The sequence below is a fragment of the Melozone crissalis genome, unplaced genomic scaffold (assembly GCF_028551555.1).
Source record: "Melozone crissalis strain CALT ecotype California unplaced genomic scaffold, PUWL_Pcris_2 ptg000132l_1, whole genome shotgun sequence".
NCBI classification, from domain to species: Eukaryota; Metazoa; Chordata; class Aves; order Passeriformes; family Passerellidae; genus Melozone; species Melozone crissalis.
In genome coordinates, this window is record NW_026535905.1 from 5,866,901 (window position 1) to 5,888,151 (window position 21,251).

The 21,251-nt window shown below is 61.4% G+C and overlaps 3 protein-coding genes across 4 annotated transcripts in view; 1 reads left to right on the plus strand and 2 right to left on the minus strand.

Annotated features, from left to right (window-relative positions):
* The first annotated feature begins 180 nt into the window (after positions 1 to 180).
* Positions 181 to 2,258, plus strand: LOC128948521 (BCL2/adenovirus E1B 19 kDa protein-interacting protein 3-like). 2 transcript variants are annotated; one of them, XM_054293272.1, is made up of 6 exons: positions 181 to 426; positions 1,038 to 1,167; positions 1,254 to 1,383; positions 1,462 to 1,556; positions 1,664 to 1,785; positions 1,955 to 2,258. In XM_054293272.1, the coding sequence occupies exons 1-5, from the start codon at positions 339 to 341 to the stop codon at positions 1,770 to 1,772; spliced, it is 552 nt and encodes a 183-aa protein (XP_054149247.1). In that variant the 5' UTR covers positions 181 to 338; the 3' UTR covers positions 1,773 to 1,785; positions 1,955 to 2,258. The 2 variants fall into 2 exon arrangements, with proteins under 2 accessions (XP_054149247.1, XP_054149246.1); XM_054293271.1 differs by having other exon boundaries at positions 186 to 426; positions 1,636 to 1,785.
* A 466-nt stretch (positions 2,259 to 2,724) lies between these two features.
* On the minus strand, positions 2,725 to 4,743 carry LOC128948472 (serine/arginine repetitive matrix protein 1-like). Its single transcript, XM_054293209.1, has 4 exons — positions 4,724 to 4,743; positions 4,403 to 4,553; positions 4,076 to 4,184; positions 2,725 to 3,271 (listed from the first exon to the last, which is right to left on the minus strand). The coding sequence occupies exons 1-4, from the start codon at positions 4,741 to 4,743 to the stop codon at positions 2,859 to 2,861; spliced, it is 693 nt and encodes a 230-aa protein (XP_054149184.1). The 3' UTR covers positions 2,725 to 2,858.
* The window catches only part of LOC128948483 (dedicator of cytokinesis protein 2-like), a 50,676-nt gene continuing 34,032 nt past the window's right edge, over positions 4,608 to 21,251 (minus strand). Inside the window, exons 28-48 of the mRNA XM_054293220.1 lie at positions 14,149 to 14,247; positions 13,951 to 14,045; positions 12,933 to 13,011; positions 12,733 to 12,833; positions 12,578 to 12,636; positions 12,319 to 12,467; positions 12,109 to 12,194; positions 11,073 to 11,229; positions 10,706 to 10,746; positions 10,477 to 10,567; positions 10,275 to 10,394; positions 9,715 to 9,804; positions 9,531 to 9,635; positions 8,795 to 8,936; positions 7,815 to 7,896; positions 7,650 to 7,734; positions 7,436 to 7,522; positions 6,648 to 6,824; positions 6,092 to 6,175; positions 5,875 to 6,012; positions 4,608 to 4,995 (exon numbers count right to left, since the gene is read on the minus strand). Of these exons, the coding sequence (XP_054149195.1) occupies positions 4,855 to 4,995; positions 5,875 to 6,012; positions 6,092 to 6,175; positions 6,648 to 6,824; positions 7,436 to 7,522; positions 7,650 to 7,734; positions 7,815 to 7,896; positions 8,795 to 8,936; positions 9,531 to 9,635; positions 9,715 to 9,804; positions 10,275 to 10,394; positions 10,477 to 10,567; positions 10,706 to 10,746; positions 11,073 to 11,229; positions 12,109 to 12,194; positions 12,319 to 12,467; positions 12,578 to 12,636; positions 12,733 to 12,833; positions 12,933 to 13,011; positions 13,951 to 14,045; positions 14,149 to 14,247 (2,208 nt within the window). The 3' untranslated portion in view covers positions 4,608 to 4,854. The remainder of the gene's footprint in view (positions 4,996 to 5,874; positions 6,013 to 6,091; positions 6,176 to 6,647; positions 6,825 to 7,435; positions 7,523 to 7,649; positions 7,735 to 7,814; positions 7,897 to 8,794; positions 8,937 to 9,530; positions 9,636 to 9,714; positions 9,805 to 10,274; positions 10,395 to 10,476; positions 10,568 to 10,705; positions 10,747 to 11,072; positions 11,230 to 12,108; positions 12,195 to 12,318; positions 12,468 to 12,577; positions 12,637 to 12,732; positions 12,834 to 12,932; positions 13,012 to 13,950; positions 14,046 to 14,148; positions 14,248 to 21,251) is intronic.

The window sequence follows — 21,251 nt, forward strand, 5'->3', positions numbered from 1 at the left end:
CGGGCCCCGCGCGGGCGGGACGGGCGGGGCGAGGGCGCCCCCTGGCGGCGGAAATAAATGGCGGCAGCGTCCGGCGCGGCTCGGGCTGTGCGAGCACCGGGGCGGGGCCATCGGGAAAGGGGGCGTGGTCAACGGGAAAGGGGGCGGGCCCGGGCCGGCTCCGTGCGGGTCTGCACGCGCCGCAGCCGACGCCTGCTCGCGCGCCGCACGTAGGCGCCGCTTAAAGAGGCAACGCGGCGGGTCCGCCGCTGCCGGGCGAGCTACGGCTCGCGGGCCCCAGCGGGAGGAGCCAGAGCCCCTTTAAGAATCCGGCTGCGGGTGCCGGTGGTTTTATTTACATGGGGGCTCGCGGGCGTCACGTGACTGTCAGCGGCGGGGGCTGCGCGCGGAGCAGCCGCGGGGCCATGGCGGGAGCCGGCGACGACGGTCCGGGGGGAACCGGGGCACCGGGGTGGGATCGGGGCCACGGGGGAGCCGGGCGGGACGGGGAACCGGCGGTGAAGGGGCACCGAGGGGTTCGGGACAATGGGACACCCGGGGAACCGGCGGTGAAGGGGCACCGAGGGGTTCGGGACAATGGGACACCCGGGGAACCGGCGGTGAAGGGGCACCGAGGGGTTCGGGACAATGGGACATCCGGGGAACCGGGGGTTCGGGACAGTGGGGAGCCCCCGGGGGTGGAGGGGTTGACGTGCACACGTGGGGGTCTGGGTCACCGGGAGCCCCGGGTGGTTGATGTGCACACGTGGGCGTCTGGGTCACTGGGAGCCCCGGGTGGTTGATGCGCGCTGTGGATGGGGGGCGGCTCCGTGGGGAGCTCAGGCGGGTTTCTGGGGGGCTGAGGTGCGCCGGGGGTCCCGGCAGGGCTGGGTCGGTGGGGGCACCACGGGGCTGATGAGCACCGCGGGGCGGGGGCAGATGCCGGTCCCGGGAGAGCAGCCTGGGGTGCACAGGGCATCCCGGGGCAGGGGTGTGCTGGGGAGGGCTGGGGTGCAGGGGTGGTCCTGGAGCAGCGCAGGGGCTGACAGCCCCCCCAGGCTCCTGGGTGGAGCTGCGCTGTGGCCCAGGCTGCCCCGAGCCCGAGGCGGCGCCCTCGCCCTTCTCCTGCCACGCCGACGTGGAGCGAATGCTGCTGGAAGCCCAGCTGGAGACAGAGAGCAGTGAGGGGTGAGTCCTGAGGGGGAGCTGGGCTCCAGAGCCCTGCTGGGCTGTGTCACAGGCTGGGCTCAGTGACTGAGGGTTTCTCTTTGCAGGGCCCTGCTCGTGCTGGGCTCCCCAGCCTGGGATGAGGACAGAGCCAGCCATGGCAGCGATCAGCCAGCAGAGAGTGAGGCACTGCCTGCCCACAGCCAGCCCCAGCCCGGCTGCCCCCATCCCTGGCAGGTGAGGGAGCTGCTCCTTGACCCTGGCACGCCCTGCTGTGCCCCAGGCCTTCTCTGACCTGCCCTGTGTCCCTTCCAGCGGGATGTGCCACAGGAAGCCAAGTGGAGGCAGCGACGCCTGAGAGCGTCCCTGGGCTGGGCCTGTGCCCGCTGCCCTCGGTACCTGTCTGCAGAGTGAGTCCTGTGTCCCCCCCAGCACATCCTGCTGCTGCCCCCCATCCTGCTGGCCCTGTTAACCATGAGCTTTCCCCAGGGAATTTGCCTTTGTGTGCTCCCCCCAGCCGGTGCTGTGGACCCTGCAGGGAGGTGCAGTGGGGAGGAAGAAGAGACTTTTCAGTTCAGAGCTGCTGCTGCTCTTCATCCCCTCGCTCCTGCTCAGCCACCTGCTGACCCTGGGGCTGGGGTGAGTGTCTGGGGCTCCTACCATGGGGCTGGGGGAGGAGGGAACACTCCTGGATTTGGGCTGCTCATCCTTGGCTGCTGCAGTGCTCTGCTGCCATCTCCCCTTGCTCCTGGCCTGCTGGGGCCCAGCACCCCATTCCAGTGCCTCACAGTCACTCTCTCCAATCCAGGATCTACATTGGGAAGCGCCTGGCAGCCTCCTCAGCCAACCCTCTGTGAGGAGCTGGGCAGGCAGCACCTTCTGCTCCGCTGGGAATGCAGGGAGAGCCTGGCACCAGCACAGCCTGACCGCTCCCAGGCCCCTCTGTCTGTCTGTCTGTCCCTCAGCCCTGCCTGGGAGCTGATCCCACTGTCCCCGTAGAATGGAACCCAGCTGCAGGCAGCCCCTGCCCTCCCCAACCCCTGAAACAGACTGTAAATACTGAGCCCACCTCAATAAAGAGCCCTGTGCCAGCTCAGGGGTTGAGCAGCGAGTCCCCTCCCTGTGTGTGGCTTGGGAAGTGACCACGGAGCCCTTCCCTGCTGCAGGAGGGTGACCCCTGTGCTTTGGGGTGCTGCCAGCTGGGGGTGAGCCCCTGGGTGGGTGTTCAGCCCCACACAGGTGCCTGGCTGATGTCTTTGCCCTTTATTATCCATGGCTGCAGTGCAGAGGTGGGAGCTGAGCGTGGCATGGCAGTCAGGGCAGTGACACCTGCCTGGTGCAGGTGACAGGGGTGGGCAGGAGAGGTGGCACTGCAGAGTGAGGCTGTGTGCACACCTGTGCACTGTGGGCCAGGAATGTGTCCTGCAGGATGAGGTGGGAGCTGTCCCACGGGTGGGGAGCAGGAATCACACAGAAATGGCACTGGGGAAGTCACTGCTGCTGCCACTGGCACAGTCTGTGGGGTGGAGGGAGGGAGGGAGGGACATCCTCATGGCTGGGAGGGGCTGCAGGGTGGGAGCTCAGCGTGGCTCCAGAGGCACAGCAAGCACCCAGGGCCAGATGTCCCAGCCCCAGGGGACACCTGGGGGTGTCCAGAGCTGGTGGGACACAGGGTGGCAGTGCCTGGTGCCACAGGGACTCTGCTCTGGGTGTCAGAGCTGCTCCAGCAGGTGAGAATCAAGCAGGGCTGTGGCTCCAGCAGCTGGCTGGGCACAGGGGCACTCTGGGCAGGGATGGGGACAGACAGGGGGTGGCATCAGGTCAGAGCTGTGACAGACGCTTGGATTTGGGTGGTGGCAGCGGCGGGGACTTGAGGCTTCTGGTCCCATCCACTGTCGGGGACACCTGAGAGCAGAGAGGGACGTGAGGGTGGTGGGAGCAGGGCCAGGGCCAGCCCTGAGTGCCTCCCCTGCAGTCCCTGTCCCCGGTACCTTCCCTGGTGCTGCAGCATCGCTCTGCTCCAGGAATGTCTCGTACACCGCGGGGCTGAACTTGCGGGGCAGCGGGGGCAGCTTGCTGGCACTCTTCACACGGCCACCAAAGCCAGTGGGGGACAGGGACGAGCCTGTGCAGGCAGGAGAGGAGACATGGAGGCTCAGCCAGCCTGGGGGGACACAGGGCCCATCAGTGTCTCCAGAGCTGTCAGGGCCAGCGCTTCTGCCCCAACACTATGGGAGTGTGGCACTGCTGGGCACAGGGGACAGAGGTGCCAGGGGATGTGAGCCCAGCCAGGAGCAGAGGGCTGGCTCCCACCAGGAGCAGCTCTTGGCACCGAGACCCAGTGGCACAAGGTCCAGGATCAATGGCTGCAGCCCCACAGGGAGTGTTCAACAAGGGACGTGCCTGTGCTCCAACGCTGTGCCATCACAAGGGGGTGAGGGGACCTGTGCTGAGCGTGGTGTGGGAGGGCACAGCCCTGCTCGTGGGGCTGCAGGGACTCTCAGGAAGGTGTTGGGGTGCTGTGGGGCTGCAGGGACGCTCAGGAAGGTGTTGGGGTGCTGTGGAGACTCTCAGGAAGGTGTTGGGGTGCTGTGGGGACTCTCAGGAAGGTGTTGGGGTGCTGTGGGGCTGTGGGGACTCTCAGGAAGGTGCTGGGGTGCTGTGGGGACTCAGGAAGGTGTTGGGGTGCTGTGGGGCTGCAGGGACTCTCAGGAAGGTGTTGGGGTGCTGTGGGGACACTCAAGAAGGTGTTGGGGTGCTGTGGGGATGCTCAGGAAGGTGTTGGGGTGCTGTGGGGCTGCAGGGACTCTCAGGAAGGTGTTGGGGTGCTGTGGGGACACTCAAGAAGGTGTTGGGGTGCTGTGGGGATGCTCAGGAAGGTGCTGGGGTGCTGTGGGGACTCTCAGGAAGGTGGCCTGGCAGGCTGTACCTGCAGGGCTGGGCTGAGCCCCAGCAGCAGCTTGGCTTGGCGGGGGCTGTTTCCTATCAGCGCTCAGGCTGCTCTCGCTCAGGGTGCAGGAGAGTCTCCTTTTCTCGTCCTGGGGCACAGAGGGAAGGATCAGCACCTCGGAGGGCCAGGCTGGATGGCAGCCCCCGACTCTCTTTTCCTGCCCTCCCTGCAGCAGGGGCTGCCACCAGCCCCTCCAGGGCTCCCATCCAGGCTGGGGGCAGAACCAGGAGCTCTGGGTGCAGCAGGAACACCCAGAGGGGTGCGAGCAGAGCCCCAGGGTGGCCCCAGGGCTGAGCTGAGCATCACCTTGTGCTCTGGCAGCTCCGAGATGGACTGGCGAGCATCCTGCCGCCGGGACCCGAAGATGGCGCTGGCGCGGCTCTCCCGGCGCTCGCTCCTGTGCTCCTCGCTCTCAGAGGGGCGGTGGGCAGCCTTTGGGGTCGGTGGTGCCTCCGGGCTGTGGGGTGACCGGGACAGGTGAGGGGCAGCCGGGGAGGGAGGAGCGGGGCTGGAGCATCACTGGGAGCGGCTGCACTCGGGCATCAGCACCAGCCACAGCAGAGCTCAGCAGGGCAGGTGTGGGGGACAGGAATGGATGGCTCAGGTGACAATTGTCCAGGTGAGCACATGGGGTGTCTCTCCTCCATGCCGCCCATAGGGACAAGGCCACCGTGGTGACCTGGCAGGACAGACCCCTGAGATGCACTTGGCATAAAGGGAAGGGGGAAGAAAAGCACCAGGGCCAGAGTGAGGAAGGCTCAGCTGAGGGGGATGAGGGAGGATGACCAGCACACTCCCCAGTGCAGCACTTGCCTGGCTCCAGCGTGGCTCAGGCGGTCCCAGTCAGGCACCCAGGCTATGGAGCGGGGTCGGCCGCTCCGCCGCTCCTCAAAGAACATCTGAGGGACACAGCCAGGAGGGATGAGAGGGCAGAGCCTCCCCAGCCTTCCCTGGGCTCAGCCAGGACCATCAGTGCCCTCTCTGACCAGCCCTGCTCCTGGGCAGGCAGGGACCCTGAGATCCCCCATGCCCGGTGGAGATGTTGTGTTGTGTTTTTATACTTTGTAATAGTTTTGGGTTTGTATCACTGTATTTTTCCCAAATTGTTTACCCCAGATTGTACCCCCTCCCTTTACCTGTGTAATCCCTTTCCTTTGCTGAGATCATCCCCAAATCCCCACCCTGGCTCTCCTGTCTGGATCCCACCCCCTCTCCTCTCTGGGATCCATCTCCTCTCCTGTCTGGATCCCACCCCCTCTCCTCTCTGGGATCCATCTCCTCTCCTCTCTGGGATCCCAGTCCCTCTCCTCCCTGGATCCCAATTAATACCAAGCCAGGCGTTTCTCTGATGGGATCACACCAGTGCTGGGCACTGTGGCACCCCCAAACCCTTCCTGCTGTGTCCTCCCCTCCCATCGCCACCCCAATCCTCAGCATCCCATCCCCTTCTTCTAGAAGTTTCAGTCCAGGACATTAAGTAATTAGCCAGAGGCCTGGGGTCAGCCCCCCAAGTGTTTCTCCATACCCTGTCCTAAATGTCTATCCCCCAATATCCATCCCTTGGGGTCACTTATTGGTTAATAAAATGTTATTTACTTTAGGTTTCCACTTCCCTTTAAATGTAATCTTGGCTCTCAATAGGAAGCACCTTGAGGTGCAGGGCCCGGTGCTCCTCACCCTGTTCCTGCCCAATCTGTGCCCTCAGCCAGCTGTTCCCTGCTGCCCCACATCTGCACTGGCATGTCCAGGGCAGTGCCCATACCCACGGTGGCACTCACCATCTCTCGCACCCCGTACTGAGCCTCCACCTTGGCGCGCAGCTGCTCGAAGCACTGCTCCATGCGCTCGTGGAACGGCCGCAGGTCCTCCGGCACCTTCTGCCCGTGCATCCGGATGCCCTCAGCCAGCAGGGGGATCTGTGGGACAGCGGGGACTCGTGGGGCTCCCTGGCACCGCCGCCAGCTGGCCCTGCCAGGGGGATGCTGCACCTGGTACCTGCCAGGCGATCAGGTCCTTCAGCTTCTCGATCTTGCCTGCGTCCTCAGGGTGCTCCTGCATGTACAGCTCCTGGAAAAAAGCCTGAAAAACCCTCCTGAGTGCCACTGCCAGGCTGGCCCAGCTCACACAGGCTGGGGATGGCACCCCCTTTGCTCTGGGATCCATCTCCTCTCCTCCCTGGATCCCAGCCCTTCTCCTGTCTGGGGTCCCAGCCCCTTTCCTTTCTGGGATCCATCTCCTCTCCTCCCTGAATGCCACCCCCTCTCCTCTCTGGGGTGCATCTCCTCTTCCTCTCTGAGATCCATCTCCTCTCCTCTCTGAATGCCACCTCCTTTGCTCTCTGGGATCCATCTCCACTCCTCTCTGGATCCCATCCCCTCTCCTCCCTGGATCCCAATTAATACCAAGCCAGGTGTTTCTCTAATGGGGTCACACCAGTGCTGGGCACTGTGGCACCTCCAAACCCTTCCTGCTGTGTCCTCCCCTCCCATTCCCATCCCAATCCCCATCCCAAGGCTCCCCACAGTGCCAGTCCAGCCTGTGCACCCCTCACCTTCTCATAGTTGGTGAAGCCCCCCATGACTGCAGGGTCCACGATGCCGTTGAGCAGCATGGACAGAGGGTTGATGGGCAGGCTGGGGTCGTTCTGGTGCCTGTTGATCTCACTCATGATCTTCTCGTTGGTTTTCATCATGGTCTCAATAGCGTTTTCCAGGGGGGAGATGATGATCTGTGCACAGGGAGGGGTCAGTGCTGGCAGGGTGGGCTCTCCCCAGCCCAGAGGGACCCCTGGGGCTGCACATCCCACCCCAGGAATCCCCTCAGACCCCTGGGGCTGCACATCCCACCCCAGGAATCCCCTCAGATCCCTGGCACAGCCTGGGGCTCAGTGAGAGCTCCTGGGGCTGTGCTGGCCATGCTGGTCCCTGCACAGAATCACCCCCATGGGCACGGGGCAGCAGCGAGGCTGCAGGAGACCTGGGTAACCTCTGGTGTCACTTTGGGGATGCACCAGGACACTCTGTGACAGCCCAGTCAGGACACTGTGTGACAGCCCAGCCAGGACACCCTGTGACAGCCACCAGGACTCCCTGTGACAGCCATCAGGGCATCCTGTGACAGCCCAGCCAGGGCACATCACATCTCCACAGCTGTGGCTGCTGAGACTCCCTGGATGCTGACCAAGCACTCATCCCTGACAGAGGAGCAAAGCCCACACACTGTCCCTGCTGCCCACAGAGCATGGCACAGGCAGGACACGCTCCCCATCCCCAGCCTGAGCTCCTGGCAGGGCTGGAGCATCCCCCAAGCTCCTGGGAGAGCCCCCAGCCCCCTCCTCACCGTGTCAGTGGAGGTGACAACGAACCAGCGCAGGATGCCCGGCAGGGGATAGGCTGTCCTGAAGGTCGTCCTCTCAATCCACATGTTCTGTGGCAAGAGCAGCAGTCACTGCCCACCCTCCTCCCATCACCCCTGGCTGCCCCATGGCCTGGGGGGCTCCCACCTCCATGGGCACAGCACCAGGGACCCCCCAGCTGAGGACCCTGGTACTCACAGCAAATTCATTGTCGGGATCACTCGGGCCCCTCTTGAAAGGCCGGGAGTAGCTGAACCTCTGGATGTGGTTGGCTTTGTAGAAGCTGTGGGGAGGGAAGGGATGGAAATGAGAGAGGAGCCCCAGTGTGTCCCACCACCCACAGGGTTCTGTGGGGACACTCACTTGGTGATTTGCTCCGGGATGCTGCGGCCCCTGAGCCGCACCTTGGACTCCTCTGCCGGCTGCACGGTGAAGCACTGGATGTCTGAGGGAGTGAAGGAGCACAGGAACACCCTGCAGGGCAGGGCTGCTGGGCACAGGGCTCCAGAGCCTCAGGGGTGAGCCCCAGGGGGACACAGAGGCATTTATGGGATTCCCACATGCACAGGGATGCACAGAGACCAAGCCACGCTCCCAGCTGTCACTGACATGTTTTCTGAAAAATATCTTTGCTGGGATTTTTCTGCTGAGAAGCCTCAGAAAAGAAATGTAAACAATAACTATCTGATGGCTGTGGGATGTGTGCTGGAGATGCTTTACCAACAGGTGAATCTTGGATTGGTCTCATGTGAATTGTTTTTACTTGATGACTAATAATGGTCTAGCTGTGTCAGGACTCTGGTCAGCCACAAGATTTCATTATTCATTCTTTTCTGGATTTCTGATTTCTCCTTTCCCTTTCTTTTAGTATAGTAAATAGAATAGAATAGAATAGAATAGAATAGAATAGAATAGAATAGAATAGAATAGAATAGAATTTATATTATATTTATAATATAGCATAATATAACATTTATACAACATATAACATTTATATATATTATAGTATATATATTATATTATATATTATATAGTATACAGTATATAGTATATATATTATATATTATATATTTTATATTATGTTATATGTTAAATATATATATTATATACATAATATATAAATATAACATTTATATTATGTTAATGTATTATGTTATATATTATATTATATTATATTATATTATATTATATTATATTACATTATATTACATTATATTACATTATATTATATTATATTATATCAGCCTTCTGAAACATGGAGTCAAATTCTCATCTCTTCCCTCGCCCTGGGGACCCTCAAACACCCCCACACCCATCCCTGTCCCCGTGCACACAGAGGATACACTGCCCTGGGGAGTCAGTGATGTCCTGGCCAGGGGGAGATGTGCTCTTCAGCTTCTCAGCGTTGGGGAAGGGGCTCAGCAGCTGCATCTCAAAGTCCTCACGCCGCTCGTACTCCTTGCCCCGGTAGATGAAGACCTTGTTCTGCAGGGCAGGAAGGTGACAGCTCATCCCTGTGCCACACAGCAGGGCCAGCAGGTCCCAGAGCACTGGGATGCTGTGCTGATAAGGCTCTCCTGCCAAACAGGAGACATCTCCCTATCTAGGAAAAAATATCTCCCCAAACCCAGGAACTAGAAGAAAAATGAAAGGCGGCACACGGAGAATCAGGATTGTGCCAGCCAAGCAATGTCACTGAGGACAAATCCTCTGTGACAAATTTGGTGGCTTCTATGAGGGTGTGGCAGCATGGGGGGGATGAGGGGAGAGTGACTGGACTTGTGCAAACCATCTGAGCCTGGGATGTCCCCTGGATGGGACAGATGCTGGGTGAGGAACAGGCTGGATGGTGACACTCAGAGAGTTGTGGTGCACAGGTGGACACCAGTGAGGAGTGGGGGTCCCTGGCTGTGGAGGTGGCAGCTCTGGAGGGTCCCTGGCTATGGAGGTGACATCTCTGGAGGGTCCCTGGCTATGGAGGTGGCAGCTCTGGAGGGTCCCTGGCTATGGAGGTGACATCTCTGGAGGGTCCTTGGCTGTGGAGGAGGCAGCTCTGGGGCTGCTCCTGGTTCTGCTTACCCTGAGGAAGGTGGGGAAGCCCTGCCCATAGTACCCCACAGCAAAGTAATCCGGGCTGGGTCGCAGCACCTTCAGGATCTTCTCATAGAACTTTGCCTCTCGCTGCTGCAGAGGAGAGGGGCAGGATGAGGGCAGGAGGGGGCTCTGCAGACCCCCCATGCCCCCTGCCCAGCCAGGCACCCACCAGGATGTCACTCAGCATCTCGTAGTCGAACACGTGGCTCTCGTACTGCTCCGCCAGCTCCTTGCAGATGTGGATGGCTTCCTCCCACATCTGGAGAGAGAGAGGGGCCAGGACAAGGCCCCCCAGGGCAGGGTGAACTGGGGAAGGGGCACCAGGGGCTTCCAGCAGGGACCAGCTGCACCCCTGCCCCTGTGAGGAGCGGGAGAGGGCTCTCCTGTGGGGACTGGTGGGCAGCAGAGGAACTTGGCTTCCCACCAAGCCCCCAGCTGACCCCATCAAGCCTTTGTCCAGAGCTATCCAAGCTTCTGACCTGGGCTGGGATGGGACAGGGATGGGATGAGGGACAGTGGCTGTGGGGTGACCCATCCAGCCCAGATTCACTGGGGCAGCTCCAGCCCTTCTGCGGCAGTGGGGAGTGAGGGGCTGTGCTGAGAATGGGATGTGGGAGCATGAAACATGGGGGAGTTGGTGGCAAAGGGGCCAGGCTTGCCCTGAGCCAGCCCAGCTCCCTCCAGTTTTGGGGTTTCAGAGGCTGCAGGGCCTGTAGGGGCCACGCTCACCTTGCCCTGGTCGAAGTACTCGATGATCTGGTTGTACAGAGCCTCCTTCAGCTGGCGCTGAGTGTGCAGCTGGAGCCCGTGTGGGCCTGGCACAGGGGCTGCATTGGACTCCTCTGACCACTGCACAAGGGATTGGGGACTGTCACACCCTGGGCCATGGAGCTGCCCCCTCCTCACAGCCCCCCCAGCCCCCCGTGCCCACCGTGAGCAGCCGGGCGTGCAGCAGCAGCGTGTAGGCTCCCTCCGTGTAGTTCTCATAGCTGATGTGCAGGTCCTTCAGCTTGTACAGGTACCTGGGGGTGACACAGTCACGTGTGGGGGGTGAGAGCACCATCACCTGCCCCTCAGGCCGCCCTGCCCAGCCCATCCCTCTGGGAATGCCCAGGAGCCCCCAGCCCAGGCGCTGCTGGGGATCCCAGGGCTGGGCTCACCTGATGTACATGGCCTGGCGGTCAATCTCCTTGTAGAAGTTCTGTGGAAAGGCAGATGAGGTTGTTTGAGTGGCCCTAGGGGTGGCACATGCCACAGCCCCTCACAGTGCCACCCTCTGGGTCACGGTGCTGCCAGGACTGTCCCCACACAGGGATGGCCGTGGCCCACACAGCTGCACATCCCAAGCGATGCCAGCTCTGGCACCCCCTCTCTGCTGTGCCAGTGGCACCGTGGTGACTTGGGGACAAGCCCTGCCAGCCCTGGGGACCTGGGGGAGCACAGGAACAAGCCCAGGTTGCCCCAGGGAGCTGGGACACGGGATGAGCCCTGGCAGCCTGAGGAGCTGGAGCAGGGCAAGGTGCTCACCAGCAGGTTGACGGTGCAGCTCATGCTGTAGGTCTTGTTCTCGTCATTCATGACAGCCCTGTAGTCCAGGAGCCGCTCCAGGAGCTCGCTCACCAGCCTCACAAAGTCCTCTCCAGGCTTGGCCAGCTCGGGGTGGCTCTGGCAGCAGCTCAGCAGGCTGGGGAACAGAGAGAGGCACACGGGTCCCACTGCACAGCCAGCTCTGCTGTGCTCCCACCACTGCCCTGCCCGGCAGCAAGGGCAGGGACAAAGCCTGGGCAGAGCAGGGGCATCACCTGGGGCAGGGGGGACTCCTGGGGCAGGGGCATCACCTGGGGCAGAGATAACACCTGGGGCAAGGGCATTACCTCAGGCAGGGGTAATTCCTGGGGCAGAGATAACACCTGGGGCAGAGATAACACCTGAGGCAGGAGTAACTCCTGGTCTGAGATAATACCTGGGGCTTAGATAACACCTGGGGCAGAGGCATCACATCAGGCAGGGGCAATTCCTGGGGCAAAGATAACACCTGGGGAAATGGCATCACCTCAGGCAGAGGTGACTCTCAGGGCAGAGATAAGACCTGAAGCAGGAGTAACTCCTGGGGCAGAGATAACACCTGGAGCTGGGGTAATTCCTGGTCTGAGATAACACCGGGGGCAGGGGCATCACCTCAAGCAGGGGTGACTCCTGGTCTGAGATAACATGTGGGGCAGAGATAACACCTCAGGCGAGGGTAATTCCTGGGGCAGGGGCATCACTTAAGGCATAGGGTAATTCCTGGGGCAGGGGTGTCACCAGGGACAGGAGCATCACCTGCAGCAGGGGTAACACCTGGGGCAAAGATAACACCTGGGGCAGGGTGGCTGGGCCAGCAGAGGTGTGCAGGGGGCACACGGTGGTGCTCGGGCACACGGTGGTGCTCAGGCTCCCTCCTCGCTGCTCCCTTTCCCCTGGCACACTCCGGGCCAGGGCACAGCGTGAGGAGCAGTGGGACGGCAGCAGGAACAGTGACAGCAAAGCGGAGAAGGTGGCAGGGATGTCACTGCACACTCACATGCTCTTGAAAAGCTGCATGTACTGCTCGTCCCCGCGGCCGCCCTCCACCTCGCTGTCCAGCCTGCGCAGGATCTCATCCTCAAACTGGAAAGCGGACAAAGATGGGCTGACCTTGGAGCAGCCCCTCACCCGTGACCATCCCAGAGAGAAGGTTCCAGGGCACGCCCTCCCCTGCCGTGGGTGGTTCCCAGCCCATCCCGGGCCTCACCCTGGTGAAGCTGCCCCTGAGGCGGTGCTCGCACAGCATCATGTCGAAGAAGATGGGGATGGTGGATTTGCGCAGCTCCAGCTCCGGCACCAGCGTCATCTCCAGGATGGGACCCACCATGCCCGGGATGAACTCGATCTTGCGCTGCCCTGGGAGGACAGAGAGGGCTGGGATCCACGCCCAAAACAGCAAAAAGCCGCTCGCCACACCCACTGTGGGCGCGGAGAGCCAAAATCCATCCCTGCACAGCGCGGCTCACCGAGGCTGTACCACATGTCCCGGATGGATGCTCCGATGGTGGCTCTCATGTCCCCGTACCTGCGGGGACAGAGGGACAGCATCGCTCTGCAGCCCCGGGTGTGCCCAGCCCAGCTGGCTCATCCCAAAACCCCTGTCCCCGGGGCAGGGACTCACTTGGCCAGGATACTGTTGCGTTTGCCCGGGGAGAAATTCTCCAGCTGCAGCGAGTCCTGCGTGAGGAAAGCCACGGCCAGGTGGAAATAATTGTTCCAAAGCTGCGGTGGAAGGAAGCAGAGGGATGAGTGCCAGGCTGGGGGGCACAGCGGGGTCTGCTCCTGACCCCAAGCAGGGCTGAGGCAGTGCCACCCACCCACCTGCAGCTCGAAGTCGCTGTCGCTCAGGAACATCTCGGTCAAGGTGGTGGCAAAGTGGTTGATGGCACGCAGGAACTCCCTGTGGACAGTGGGCACGGAGTGAGGGCAGCACCAGCGTGCCCAGTGCCCAGCCTGGTGTGCCCACCAGCATCACACAGAGGGGTGAGGTCCTTTCTGCCCCCCAACCTCTGTCCAGAGTCCACCTGCCCCGCTGTTACCGTGACATTTTCTGAAAAATCTTTTTTTCCCCAGGATTTTCTCCTGGGAGGCTGAGAAGCCTCAGAGAGGAATGAAAACAAGAATTATCTGATTGCTGTTCTCGTGTTTGCTGCTTTGGAATGTGGCTTGGACATTGTTTACACCAACAGGTGAATGTTTGATTGGTTCTGTGTGAATTGTTTTTAATTAATGGCCAATCACAGCCAGCTGTGTGGGGTTGACACCGAGAGTAAGTCACAGGTTTTTATTCTTCATTCTTGTTAAGCCTTTTGATGTATCCTTTCTCTTTCTTTAGCATAGTTTTGGTATATATAATATAATATAATATAATATAATATAATATAATATAACTGTTATAAATGTTATATAATATAATATAACTGTTATAAATGTTATATAATATAATATAGACGTTATAATACAACTGTTATAAATGTTATATAATACAATATAGACGTTATAATACAATACAACTGTTATAAATGTTATATAGTATAATATAGACGTTATAATGTAATATGACTGTTATAAATAGTTATATAATATAATATGGACGTTATAATACAATATAACTGTTATAAATAGTTATATAATATAATATAATATAGATTATATTATATTATATTATATTATATCATATCATATCATATTATATCATATTATATTGCCTTTTTAGAACACGGACCCAAATTCTCATCTCTCACCTCATCCTGGGGCCCTCACAAACACCACACCCCACAGCACCCCAGGTGCTCACAGCCACCCCAGCCCCTCCCTGTGCTCCTCCCCAGCCTCTCACCGGTTCTGCACCATGTTCATCACCACCCAGTCACCAGGGTACACCGTCTTCCCGATCAGGTCCTTGAAGAGGATAAAAGTCTCCATGAGGAAGTCCTGCAAGGGAGGGAGAGATGTCAGGGCCGTGCTGGGCTGCAGTGCCCTCCGGAGGAGGCTGTGAGGGAGGCGCTGGTGCCGGAGGGCTCCGTGTTGCACTCACCATCAGCTCGGGCCGGGAGGGGAACCCCTGGATGTAGGTGCTGTAGTGGTCCTTGTCCATCTGGCTCAGGATGGTGGCCATGCAGGCCACGTAGTGGCTCTGGGGGACAGGAGCTGCTCAGGCCCTGCTGGGTCCTGCAGCTCCAGTCGGTTCATAACCCAGAGCCCCAGTTCACCCCCTCCCTCCCTGGTCCCCTCTTCCCCAGCTCCCTTCTCCTGGCCCCTTCATGTGCATCCCACTGCAAGGATGGGATGGCTCCTGCACCCACCATGATGCCAGGGGGATGCAGGAGTCATTACAGAGTGGTGCTGAAGCACCTCTGTCACTTCTGAGGCCATTTAAGGCCATCTGTGGGTGTCAGGGCATTTTGAAAATGGCAAGCAGGAGTGCCTCCAGTGCAGGGTCCCAAACCGAGCCCTTGGCTCCACTCCAGGGGGCTCCCAGGTTTGTATCAGGACAAGTGGAGTGTGCATGAGCGGGATGCTGCCCAAAAGCTGTCCCAGAGACACTTCCAAGGCTGGAAACTGCGGGAAAGGGCAGCAGTTCCTGGGCTAAGAGCATGGTCTGGCTTGCTCAGGGGGAGTGACGGCCCTGCCGTGCCCCGGTGCCACTGATGGAGCTTTGTGGGTGGCTTCGGGTGCCAGCCCATGCCCAGAGACTGCCGTGCCCGAGCCCTGCAAGGGCAGCACCGGGCTCTGGGCACCTCTGCTGCCCTTCCAGCCCTCCTTCCATCCCTGCAGGTCGGGCACAGCCGGAGCTCCCGCTCGGATTCCAGCGGAGCATTCCCGCCCTGCCATTTCCCCATTGCGGCGCCAGGCCAAGCACACGCGGACCCAAGCGGGCTGTTCGGGGATGGATGTGACCGCTGCCGGTGACCGAGGGCTCCAGCCTGGCACCGCCAGCCCGGGGGCAGCCCCGGCAGCATCCCGGGATGGGGCACAGCCCACCAAGAGCTGCAGCGGGCGAGCAGCGAGCGCCCACGGCCAGCCCTGGCTGCGAGGGGTTTTCTGTCTCTAGGAGGGAATTCCAGGGAATTCTCTCGTGCAAAGCAAACCCCAAAATCTCCCGCTGCTCCGGGAATCCATGTGGTGCCCCAGCACCGGCACACCGGGGGCCCGCGGGACCGGGACGCGCCGGCACCGCCCCGCACGGGCAGCGCCCTCCCGGTACCGGGACCGCGGCTCCTCCCGGGCTCCGGGGCTCGGCTCCCGGGCGCGCACCCCGTGCCGGGGCTCCGCCCCCCGCCCCACTCCGCCCCCGCCGGCTCCGCCCCGGTACCGGCGAGCGCGCGCCGCCCCGCCCCGCCCCGCCGAGCCCCGCGCCCGCCGCTGCCGGACCCGCGCTGCCGCCGCCGCCTCGGAGCACCAGGTACCGGGCGGGATGGGGAGGAGGCTCGGCCCGGGAGCGGGGCGGCGGCCGCACCGGGGGCTGCGGGCATCGGCCCTGCGGCGCCCGCCGGTACCGGGACCCCGGGCGGCCCCGCGGCAGGGGCGTGCGAACCCCGGGGCCAGCAGCGGCGACACGGTGCGGGGAGCCCCGGAACCGGGACTGCGCGGCCGTGCGGGGACGCCGGGGGCGCGGGAGCGGTGCGGGGACCCTCGGCCCGCGGGATGCGCGGGGGCCGAGCTGGGCTGGCCAGGGGGATCCTCGGTGTCCCCGCGGGTCGCGGCACCTCCCTGTCCTCCCCTCTTTGCTCCCGGCGAGCAGGAGCTGCCCGGGGAACTGCGGGAGGCACCGCGCACCGAGCATCCCCACGGCGGGCACCGTGCGCCGAGCACCCCGCACCGAGCCCCCTACGCTGGGCACCCCGCACCGAGGCGACCACCGGCGGCCGTGGCGGGGGTCTCTGGGGGGCACAGCCGTGCCGGAACGGTGGCACGGTGCGCAGCCTATGGAGGAGCATCAGTGGTGGGAGGTGCTGTGCTAGAGGGGCCGAAGACCCCCACGTTGCTCCGCGGTGCCGCAGCCTCGCCCTGTCCGCCCCGGCCCGTGGTGCCCCCGCTGCTGCTGGAGCCGCTCTGGGCTCATCCCCGCTCCCCCTCGTTAGGAAGGCGTCCGTCAGCCGGGGCTGTGCCGGGTGACACACACGCACACGCACATCCAGGGATGTCACTTTCGGTACCGCGCGCCGCCGTGACGCCGGCCGGGGCTGGAGGGATTCAGCCCACGTTGCTCCCAAGGCCTGGTGTCCGCCGGAGCGAGTCCCGGCGAATGGGGGTGCTCCGGTCCCTCCCGGGCTGCTCCGGTCCCGATCCCGCCCGCGGGAGCTGCGGCTGCCGAGGGCGGTGCGGGAGCGGGGCCGAGGTCCCCGCGGAGCCGCTTCGGTGCCGGGAACACGAGGTGGACACGAATGAGTAACCAGCGGGCCCGGCTGTGCCAGCACGGGGACATACGAGGACATCGGTGTCAGCTGCTCGCTCCGAGGGGCACGGCGTGCCCAGGGCCAGCGGCGATCTCCGGGCTCGGGAATGAACCCCTTGGCACAGCCGCGGCGACAGGGGGACCCTCAGGTGGGGATGGCACCTCCGGCCCTTCCCCGTGTCCCCTGCCCGCAGGGAGCGTCCGTCCTTCCGGAGCGGAGTGGGTTTGGTCGCAGAAGCTCCTTTGGACTGAGGTTGTCTTCTTTACAAATGATAATTACTGTAATTGCTTAATAGCATGGTGGCATCCAGAGGCCACAGATAATGAGCGGGTCTATTCCCGTCCCTGCTAACGACTCTGCTCCGGTCCTGCCCAGCCTCGCCTCCGTGTGCTCCGGACTGTTCGGTGGTGAGGAAACTGAGGCACGAGGCGGAGGAAAACGCTCGCAAAATCCCAAATTCCCGCGGTAGCCAGCGTTGTCTAAAGCGGACGGAGATAAAGGGGGGCAGGCTGCTCCATGGCATTGAGAATGCACTTAAAGGCAGGAATTTGTATTCTGGAAGGACATTCCCGGTGCCGGGAGCTGCAGCTGCAGAGGCCGTGCTGATGGCTGCTGCCACCATGGGGGATGTCCCAGGGGGTCCCTGCTGCACCCAGGACCGACCCCCCCGAGCCTGGACCGGGCTGTGCAGGGGCACCTGGGGCAGTGCAGGAGCTGCTGGGCGGTGAAGCCTTTCCAGCTATTTCCAGAAGTGAGTTCTGGGGACAGTTGGTGGCTTTCTGATGCCATTTCTGGCCTGTGAGGGAGCCCACAGAGCCTTTGTCACCCACGATCCCCTGGCCCAGGGATTGCTTTTCACGAGATGGGTGCCCAACCCCTTCTCCAGAGCTGACACATCCTCCCTGCAGAGCACAGGGTCTGCAGATGAGCTGGGTCTCCTGTGGCCAAGGCTCTCTGGGCCGTGTCCCACTTCCCTCGTGCTGTCCCTGCTGCAGGATCAGCCTGTGCTGGAGATGCCACAGGAGCCCTGGGGTTTGGTGCTGGGCACCAGCCGAGCTCTCTGGGCTGGATCTCCATCACAAGGAGCTGTGTAGCCACACAGGGCATCCCCAGGGTGAGGGGGAGGAGGAGGATGGTGCTGCCCAAACCCCATTGAGCGGGAAGGAAGCAGGCGAGCAGGGTGTTCTTCCTGCCGGGGTGGTCTCTCCTGCAGCCCCGGGGGTGGCACTGAACCACAGCAGCTCCAGGGATGCTCCTCCTTGCCTGGATGAGCGCAGGGAAGCCTCGGGACACAGAACAAACTCCTCCTGAGCTGCTCCCTCAGGCAGGTCACTCTCTCTCTTCACGTCTCATCAAAGCAGCGCTCCCAAAGCTGCTGTGCCTGGCAGAGAGGTGGGGACGCCAGCAGGTAGCACAGCGAACAGAGCCACCACTGCCATGACAGCCCTATTAGCATCCACGGGAGACACGGGAATCATTTGGCTTCTGCAGCTTCTGAAGGCTCGTGCAGAGCCTTTGTACTCCCGAATCCCCGGCCGTGCGCGGCTCCATCTGCAGCAGCAGCACTTCCACATCAGAGGGCAGCGATCCCAGCGAGGCTGGTGGCCTCAGCGTGCCGGGAGGGTGTCACTGCTCCTTCCCCAGCCCACGGGATCCCTTCCATGACACCAGGGGCATGAGCCATGGCACGTGTGGCCAGGCCAGCCGGGAGCCCCAAGAGGAGCCTGTGGGGTGGCTGTGGGTGCTGGGGGCTCCCGGCCCAGGCTGGGTGTCACCAGAGCCTCCTCCTGGTCCCCGTGGCTGGGAGAGTGACTGATGTTCCCTCGGAGCACTCCAGCCAGTGACCTACATAGGGATGAGTGCGGATCCCTCGCTCCTCTGAGCTGTGTGCCCGTGCTGCTCCCAGCACCCCTGGGTGATGCTCAGTGTGGGGCTGAGGGGCACAGCCACCCCTGGCACGGCCCTGGTGGCAGGGACAGCTCCTGTGCCCTCGGCCAGGCCAGCCCAGGGCTCCTGAGGGAGGCACAGCAGCGCTCAAGCAGAGCCTGGAGCGCTGCTGAGGGCGACAGGATCAGCACTGCGAGGTCCTTCAGGGACATGGGGAGCTGGCCTTGGGGACAGGAGCCGAGCTGGACTCAGGGAGTGCTGGGAATGTGGCTGGAGAAGGGGTTTCTCCTTGCTGGGGGCTGCGAGGGCTGAGCACAGGAGGGAGAGGAGCGGCTTGGGCGGAAGCGCTCGGTTGGCACGAGCACAGTGGGATGGAAGCGGGTGTGATTAAGAGCCTGCAGGAAATGAGGAGGGCTGTGAGGCTCCCAGCAGCCGGGTTCTGGAAGAGCCTCCAAGAAGAGAAGCGTGAGGGCAGGGCATGAGCTGGCTTCGTGGTGGAGCTTCCTCAGCGAGGAAGCAGATTTGGGGTGTGCAAGCTGCCCCAGGAGCTGCTCCAAGTCCTCCATCCTCGAGTCCCACACATGCTCTGATCTGAGAACAAACGCCTCGAGTCCTCCCAGAGCCAAGGCAGGATTAGGCTCTGCTGTGATGTGTCATGAGCCTGGTTCCTGCCCCTCCAGAGCTCATGCTCCAGTGCTGCCCCAGCCCACAGCCAGCAGCGCCTCTCTCTCCTCTGCAGATCAGGAAAATCAGAAGTGTTGCCCCACAAAGGCACTACCCTGCGAGCAGAGCTGGGCCATTCACTCCTCTCCTCTGTGGTTCCAGGAGAACCTGACTTCCTCCCTCATAAATCTCATCTCCTGGCGTCCTGTGTCCTGAGGAGAAGATTTATGTGTCTGCCTCGTTTTTCCCTCTTCCACGGCGTTACCAGCAAGGGTGAAGGAGAGGATAGGTGGAGAAAGGGCTGAAGCTGGCAGGTAACAGTCAGAGCAGTGAGAAGCAGGGCTCTGACCTCTGAGGGCAGCCCTGCACCATCACAGATGTGTCCCATGATGTGTCCTCTGCAAACCCAGCAGGTTTAGTGCCTCTGATTCACAAAATCCACCACCCGTGGTGGCCAGAGAAACTCAGTGCTGGGGCTCTCTGAGGGGTGTCCATGAGATTCCTGGTGTTTCCTCAGCTCCTGGGGTCACTCAGCAGAGGAGAGGTCATTCCCAGCTGTGTGAGCATCCAGCAGAACTCATGGCATGTCACAGTGGCATCACCTGCTTTCACCTGTACATCCCCCATGTGACTCGCTGTCTCACTTCATACATGTGCCTGGAATTCCCATAAGAACCAGAGAAGAAAACCACTCAGATCTTAAAAAATTACTGAGATGGAGGGTCCACCATTGTGCAAAACCTTCCCAAGCTGTTCCTGTGCCAGCTGGCCTCACTTTTTAAGGAAGTTGCTTCTCTGACATGCCAACACGCATTTCCAGCTGCCATGAACGGAGCTTGGAGCTGCCACTCAGAGCCCCATCCTGCACATTCTCTGCTCCATGCCCCCTGCCTGCCTCTGGACTGGCCTTTTTCCTTCCTTGCTCTTCATTTTCTCCCTTTCCTCAGTTTCCCTCCGTGCTCAGGGCCGTGGGATGCTTACAAGCAGAGACGTTGCTGCTTTAGCTGCTTTTAACCCACTTCAAGCGTGCCACTTTGCTTTTGGGATCATCCTGCTTTCTTCATCGAAATGTCAAATGCCTCACAGAAATCCAAGTGTGCTCTGCCGAGGCTTTTACCTCCCCTGACCAAACTTGGAACCTCATCAAGCCCGGCAGCAGCGAATGGGTTTGATGAGCCGTGCTCTGCCCAGCCCCGCGCTGACTGGCGTGGTGCCTCATGCTGCCCTCTTTCAGAGGGGATTAATCAGGCACCAAACCCATCCCCGGGGTGGTTCCAGCCCACCTGCACCCCCAGATCACCGTGCAGGGCTCGGTGGGTCCCTGTCCCACCCTCTGGGCTCTCCTGATGTCGCTGTGCAGTGATCACTCCAAGGAGGATGCTGGTGTCCAGCAGAGTGGAGCACCAGCGCTCCAGCTTTGGCTTCAGGTCTGTTCTGGAGGGAGGAGTGACCACAGCCCTGGGGTCCTGTTGGAGTAGACCACAGAAGGGGCTGTGGTGGGCTCAGCACCTTGGAGCAGCCCCAGGATTGAGGTGCTGAGCACCATTGCCCAGTAAATGAGCTTGAAGAGTGACTGGGAAGTGCTGCGTGCCAGGTGCATCTGAGATGTCCTTTGGAGTGAGTTCCTCGGGTTCAGGGACAGCCCAGGAGAGCCCATCAGACCCTAAATTGGACCATCCCGATCCCCCCCACTCATTATCCACGCTCGGAGATGCCGGTGTGCTGCAAGCAGCGCCCGAGCACTAAACCCAAGCACAGCACGGAGCAGAGAGAAAACGCAGGGATGCGTGGGAGGGTCCTGGCGCGGCTCTTTGACATCCTCGCAAGTGTTCCCAAACGGAGTTGCTCCATGTATAATTTATAGGCTTCCCTTTGTCCTTGTGGCTCGTCTCTGATCTCGGGAAGGCCGAGGGTGCTCCGGCGAGGCCCCGCTGAGTGACAGCGCCGCGTTTGCTGCGTCGGCAGGGGAGCGGCCCCGTCCCACGCTGCGGCAGCCGCGCCTCGCCCCGGGCCCGGTACAGCATCGCGGGGCCGGTTCTGCTTTCAAACCGTGCCAGCCGCGCTCCTGCCCCGTGCCCGGCGCTCGGAGCCGTTCCAGCACCCATCGAGGATGCTCCGGAGCAGGCTGGCACACTCGGGCTCCTCTGGGCTCCAGATGGGCCCAGCAGGGCCCTGTGCCCTCCCTCGTTGC

Excerpts from the sequence above, each read along its gene's own strand:
- LOC128948521 (XM_054293271.1), top strand. The coding sequence starts at position 339 with ATGGGGGCTCGCGGGCGTCACGTGACTGTCAGCGGCGGGGGCTGCGCG. Across the intron at positions 1,168-1,253 it reads GAGACAGAGAGCAGTGAGGG|GGCCCTGCTCGTGCTGGGCT; the intron begins GTGAGTCCTGAG and ends TTCTCTTTGCAG. Across the intron at positions 1,786-1,954 it reads CTGCTGACCCTGGGGCTGGG|GATCTACATTGGGAAGCGCC; the intron begins GTGAGTGTCTGG and ends TCTCCAATCCAG.
- LOC128948472 (XM_054293209.1), bottom strand. The coding sequence starts at position 4,743 with ATGGAGGAGAGACACCCCAT. Across the intron at positions 4,554-4,723 it reads ATGGAGGAGAGACACCCCAT|CCCGGAGGCACCACCGACCC; the intron begins GTGCTCACCTGG and ends GTCACCCCACAG. Across the intron at positions 3,272-4,075 it reads GGCTCAGCCCAGCCCTGCAG|GCTCGTCCCTGTCCCCCACT; the intron begins GTACAGCCTGCC and ends CTGCCTGCACAG.